Source organism: Haliotis asinina, chromosome 8 (genome assembly GCF_037392515.1).
Source record: "Haliotis asinina isolate JCU_RB_2024 chromosome 8, JCU_Hal_asi_v2, whole genome shotgun sequence".
Lineage (NCBI taxonomy): Eukaryota > Metazoa > Mollusca > Gastropoda > Lepetellida > Haliotidae > Haliotis > Haliotis asinina.
In genome coordinates, this window is record NC_090287.1 from 30,499,064 (window position 1) to 30,504,925 (window position 5,862).

At 37.1% G+C, this 5,862-nt stretch overlaps 1 protein-coding gene across 4 annotated transcripts; it reads right to left on the minus strand.

Moving 5' to 3' along the window:
- Positions 1 to 294: 294 nt before the first annotated feature.
- LOC137294659 (alpha-ketoglutarate-dependent dioxygenase alkB homolog 6-like) lies at positions 295 to 5,769 on the minus strand. Of its 4 annotated transcripts, none has more exons than XM_067825726.1 (6): positions 5,640 to 5,769; positions 4,547 to 4,676; positions 3,793 to 3,839; positions 3,122 to 3,226; positions 2,606 to 2,734; positions 295 to 2,110 (listed from the first exon to the last, which is right to left on the minus strand). In XM_067825726.1, the coding sequence occupies exons 1-6, from the start codon at positions 5,682 to 5,684 to the stop codon at positions 1,838 to 1,840; spliced, it is 729 nt and encodes a 242-aa protein (XP_067681827.1). In that variant the 5' UTR covers positions 5,685 to 5,769; the 3' UTR covers positions 295 to 1,837. The 4 variants fall into 4 exon arrangements, with proteins under 4 accessions (XP_067681827.1, XP_067681825.1, XP_067681828.1 ...); XM_067825724.1 differs by lacking the exon at positions 5,640 to 5,769 and adding an exon at positions 5,414 to 5,633 and having other exon boundaries at positions 936 to 2,110; XM_067825727.1 differs by having other exon boundaries at positions 938 to 2,104; positions 5,640 to 5,743.
- Between the last annotated feature and the right edge of the window lie 93 nt (positions 5,770 to 5,862).

Consider the following 5,862-nt stretch of genomic DNA (forward strand, 5'->3'; position numbering starts at 1 on the left):
TTTGTGTTACTGTGAGGCACTTCCTTCTCCATCAGCTGGCTTTTCATCAAAAGTGTATGTGATGCCAAAAATACAACCAGATTAGGATTCGGATGGGCAGTGGTTCAGTACATCCCTTGTCTGTTCAAGGGCCAAAATCCTGTGAAGATATGGGTTAGAACTAGTCTTCAGCAACCCGGTCTTGTAAGAGGTGACTAACAGAACTGGGTGGTCAGGCTTGTTGACTCAGTTGACACATATCATAGTTTCCAAATTGCGAATAGATCGATGCTCATGCTGTTAATCACTAGAGTGTGGAACCCAGACTTGTTTATTTACAGACTACTATCATACAGCTATAATATAATAGGTTGAATGTGGCCTTAAGCAAGAAACAACCAAAAGGCCCAAATGAGAATGAACTGTCTTCTCCTGACAATGTGGATCACTGACAATACTTCCAAACATCAAAATGTTGCTTGTCTCACAGAATTATTCAAAGGTTCCTGTAATATATATATTGTTGTTTGAGAGCAGTCGTGAAAACAAATACTTCAAACAATGATGAGCTAAGTCATTTTCATTAATTATGCAGCAAATGTGTACTTCTCTGAAACATTATGATTATACACAAGGAAATACTGTCTGTCATTTCAAAACTTTTCTTTCTTAGCTGGGGGCATTTGCAGTTATTTAAAGAATGGTCTAAAAAGTGCTGATTAATATAAGCAGTTGTTATACACCACCAGGATTTGGAGGAAACTTTTATCCTTGCAGTTTTGGGATACAATTATACTACAATGTAATGTACTTCTGAAGATTGCTACAAATGAATTAATGAAGTTGATGGTGTCTTCTTGCTGTTGGACACAAGCACTTCATACAGATCTTGTCTTCTGAGAGACCAAACATTAGACCTTATGGAGATATTTTTGAAAAATAACACAAAATTCAGAGAAAATGTTGAAAATACTCATTTGACCAAATGTTTTACAATAATATATATATTGAGTCGACCTGTTTCACATCAGGATAACAAATATACATCTTACAGAAAAAGTATGTCTTTAAGAAGTTAGTTTCTTAAAGCTTAGATGTATCCACCAAATTAAACATAATTAGAACACAATTATCATTTCTTCATGACATATAATATACACTGCTGATTATGAAAATCAAATAGTTAAAAAAATTATAAGTGTACACTTGCAAATCAAAAGTGCAATATTTGTACTTGGGTTTCCTACCCTTGAAATGCACACCTGGGATACAGAACCCATTCACAATGGGTGGGCTAGTACTAAAGTGCAACAAAGACTTTCATTGGCTGGTCCATTTGCCGATATGATCTGGTCTCTTAGAGATATTCGACGCAGAGACCCTACTCACTGTATATGTGCTATATACACAGTTGTTGAAACCATGTTTCCCCCTGCTATTTTTTTTAACAGTGAATCATTTCAACTCGAATTTCATAGAATTGTTTTCATCGTTTTGTTATTTTAATGCTTTTGGTATTTGTATAGGTGAATTTGCATTTTTCATAATTTGTTATTGTAATTCCATACCAAATTGTATCAGAATCTGTAAAGTTGTCATTTACGTTGCAGGTAAGCTTTGAACAAATCTCTCGAGAAGATACAGATTCTAAAGTATAGAAGCAGACTGTATAGCATGTAGGATTCAGATCCATTGTTAAACATTGACATTAAACACAATCCAAACCATTTTAGTAAATAATATATTTTCCTTATATTGAGCATAAAAATAGGACAAAATGACAAAAGCATATTTATCTTGACTCCCACATAGTTATTTACAAATCAGACATTCATCCATAAACATAAAAAAAATCTTGTCATTTCTTTCCAAAAAACAGTTTTGACTTTAGTATTTTGGGCACAACTCTGATGGTAAGTGAGACCCGAGTGCCTCTTTGTAAAGTGTCCCCACACTTGGCAATTGAGCACATATCGATGTTGGCCACCTGGTCTGTGATGGAGTCAACTGTTGTCTCAGCGATACCGTGTAGATGAACCTTGTACATGTCCCCCATGACTAGGACAAGGCTGCGAGGTTCCAGCAACATTGACTGAAAGTACCGGTCCTTGAAGCAGAGAGATGCCTGAAACTTTTAACATGATCCCTTAACACCTGACTGACACAACCAGAAACAGGCAACATACTCTCTTGGAACCAGTGCAAGGTGAAACGGGCAACATACTCTCTTGGGCTGCATAAAAAAATTAAATGTTTCTCAGTCACATTTTCTTCAAAAGTGAGGGGGGCAGTAGGACTTTTTTCAAACTGAGCCTGAGCCCTCAGAGACTGTTCATAATTAATGGCTAGGAAGGGGTAATGATAACGCATGGACAATGTGAAGGCACCCACTAAAACTTAAATATAAATTAAGTGAACCATCCAACCCTCAAATTGTGTACAAAATTAATGACTCCTCTCCAGCAATAATTTTTAAGCATAACTTTTTAATAGTTTTGGGTACAATATTGCTGACACCCCCTAGACCATGTGTACAAACTTGACGACCCATCCCCTGAAGAAAACTAGTTACCACCCTGTGCAATCAACATCATGCTCAAAGGTAATGAGAATGGAAGCTGCTCACCTGCGTTTCCTCCCCACCATCTCTCTGATCAGGGACATCCTTCAGGTGATGGTAGAAGTCAAGCAGAGTATGAGAGCCCAGGCTGATGGTGGACACTGTCGGATAGAACAGAGGGCCATCCTCGTGGGGCTGAAAATGGCAACATGGGTATAGTTTTGTTTGTATTTTTTACAAGGAGGGAACACTTGCTGGTAAAATAGCTCGGTAATCAACAAGTGTGTGCAGTGAAATTTCACACATTCATCTCACACCTGGTTGTTCTACCAGCATGTGTTCCTCCCTCGTAAGGAACAGCCAACAGTGAGAACAAACTTATGATAGCTTGTTAAACAACTTTTTTATTCGGGAGACCAAAACTTTGAGATAAATGACCTGAGTTGGTCTGTTGATTTCAAGTGACTATGCAAAATTTGGTTTTGCTGCAGTTATTAGATTTTGTATTAGTGAGCAATTCATCAATTTGAAATGAAATCAAATGGACTCTAGTTGTAAGAGTTGCGTCCCTTGATCACTGACCATGATGCCCTGTCCAGGCAGGTACTCATTGACCAACACATGGTTTGGCATCTTCCCATCAAACACCCCCAGCCTGCCGATCTTCTCACACTGGGTGAGCAGCCACTGTAAACATAGTTACTTTACTTAGTTAGGTGTTTTAAATGAACTTTAAGCAATACTGGCCTTTCCTTGTTTGTGTTATTGTGTTATATTCATTCTTCAATAATGTTATAACATGTTTTCTTTGTAGCGTGTGTGTTAGTGTGTGTGTTAGTGTTAGTGTGTGTTAGTGTTAGTGTGTGTCAGTGTGTGTGTTAGTGTTAGTGTGTGTTAGTGTGTATGGGGGTGGGTGGGTGGATGTGGGTGTGTGGGTGTGTGTGTGCTAGTTATGGTATTGCCTATCTGAATCAAAATTTCAATAACTGACCTTGGATTCACCTGGTGTTTGAGTCATATGTACAATAGTCTCATTTTTTTCACTCTGTGACACCTTATAAAACTCTAAACAGTAGTGCAAAGTAGACAACAGAATGAAAACACATCATGAGTATTACCACCATTCTGTATGACAGTAAGTATTCTCTTAATCACGTCTTTCTTTCACTGAATTGAAAAGAGCTCATCCATTTAAACTATGTGTTTGTGTCTAGACAGTATATCATTAATCCATGAAAGTATTCTCTGCCAACCTTAGGGATGTCCTCTGCTATCATTCCTTTTGGATGAGGCAAGCCCCCTGAAAAAGGCGAAGTCAAAGTGGAAATGAAGCATGTTAGTATTCGTTTCGTTTCTTTGTTGTGTAAATACACCACACACAGCAAATATTCTAGGTATGTGGTGACAGTCTGTAAATAATTGAGTGTGGGACAGACAATCCAGTGACCAACAGCATGAGCACTGATTTAAGCAACTGGGAGTCAACGAATCTGACTACCTGATCCCGATAGTCGTCTCTCATGACAAAGATGGGTTGCTGAAGACCAGTTGTTTCCTGGACCTCCACATTGACACATTAGCATTAAAATACAACCACTAAAGAATAACATACATTTTAGTGTTAATTTGCTTTTAACCAGTTTTTGTCTTACATAAAAGAATATTTATGAACATACACATTCACTTTACTACAAATACAGATATCCAGATAAAGATATTTCTGAACTGATAACTTATCATGAAAGGAAATGTCCATATCACTATATGTAGATGTTCCATACACAAATTGTACAGGATGAATGTTTCAAAAGCAATGCTGACCAGATTAACTCAGTTTAACTGTATGTTTTAATGACAAATAGTAATGAAATTTTCTTGTACTCTGTATATAAGTGTATTGTTCAAGGTTGTAATCTGAAATAAGATTCTTCCATTCTTAACATGGTACTCATTGACATTTATACATAATTCATCAATTTGTATGACATTGGAAATTCATGCACATACCCCAGTTTTGCAATCGTCTATTTGACAGATGAGTCCATTTAGGCTTTGGTGCTGCATATACATTAGCTAAAAGTGATTCTTCTTCTTCTTTGGTGATGTACTCCGAAATGTAATAGATCACTGGAGCAGCCTGCATCAGCAACGTGAATGAATATATTATAGATAGATTCATTTACAAAGCAATACAAGATGTGTAGTTTGTTTCAGAACTGATACATAAGATGAAAATATATTCTCATCAACAATTTATAATTAATGTCATTTTGGGGTTAGAAGGAACAGTTCATTTTAAAAATTCAATGACACTTTTGTGGAATATTTTGAGAATATCTGCTACTGACTGTCAGTGGATCATCATTGGGTGAATTCTAGAATCCACATTTGGTGGACACTTGTGTATGAAGGGAAACAGCTCTATGGATGAAACTACAGCATGCTTCACCCCAGAGCCAACAAAATAAAACATCATCATCACACATATATATATATTGGAATGTTAGCACTGAAGGAGCATACATGTGGTTGGTGTTGTCAGAACAATATTAGAATGTGAGTCCTATTCAACTTCACAGCGATTGGTGTGGGTCTAGTCTGGCAAAACCTACATTGGTTTGGTCTCCATTTCGACATTTATGTTTCTACTTTCAGGACATTTATGCGACTAAATGACTCTAAGCTCTTATATCAGCACTGTAACTGACAATGTGACATAGTTCTTACTTAAATGGTGTTTGGCTATCTGGAATGATTGTATTTGTTTATATCTTTTAACTGTATTTAGAAAAAAATATACCCTCCAAAAAATATACCCTCCCTGTGTTACTTATGGTAATTATTAGAGGAAAAAATATCTACTGTCACCCATACTTTGGGGGGTCTTCTTTTCACTGGAGCGTATAGTAAGTACACTGGGATCGCTGTGGTTAAGAGACAGGACCCGTCATGACGTTGTAGTTTGGTAAACGGCATACTATTAATACGCACTGGCATTTGTTGTCATTTTTCATTCATGTTTTCAACATTACATTAAAGTCTGTACGACACAACAATAATCAAAAACGACCTAAGCATTGGGACATCGATTACAACAAACCCTTTTAACTCTGAACTCGGCTAGTTCAGGTAGTATTTCAGTCATTTCTACATTCAAACATTTTCCGTCTGCTACAGAAATTGTAAATCGGGCACATGCTTCCGGGTATCAAACCAACCGAGACAGTTTTAGTACGCTACCTACGATTGGTCGATGGAGTAAGCTCCGTCCGCATTAACCAATCAAAATAGTTATAAAGTTGTAAGGCGTTACTTCCTTTTCG

Coding starts and splice junctions, on each gene's coding strand:
- LOC137294659 (XM_067825724.1), bottom strand. CDS start 5,536: ATGCCAGTGCGTATTAATAGTATGCCGTTTACCAAACTACAACGTCAT. Junction 2,735..3,121: donor TGCCTGGACAGGGCATCATG/GTCAGTGATCAA, acceptor TGCCATTTTCAG/CCCCACGAGGATGGCCCTCT. Junction 2,111..2,605: donor ATGGTGGGGAGGAAACGCAG/GTGAGCAGCTTC, acceptor TCATGTTAAAAG/TTTCAGGCATCTCTCTGCTT.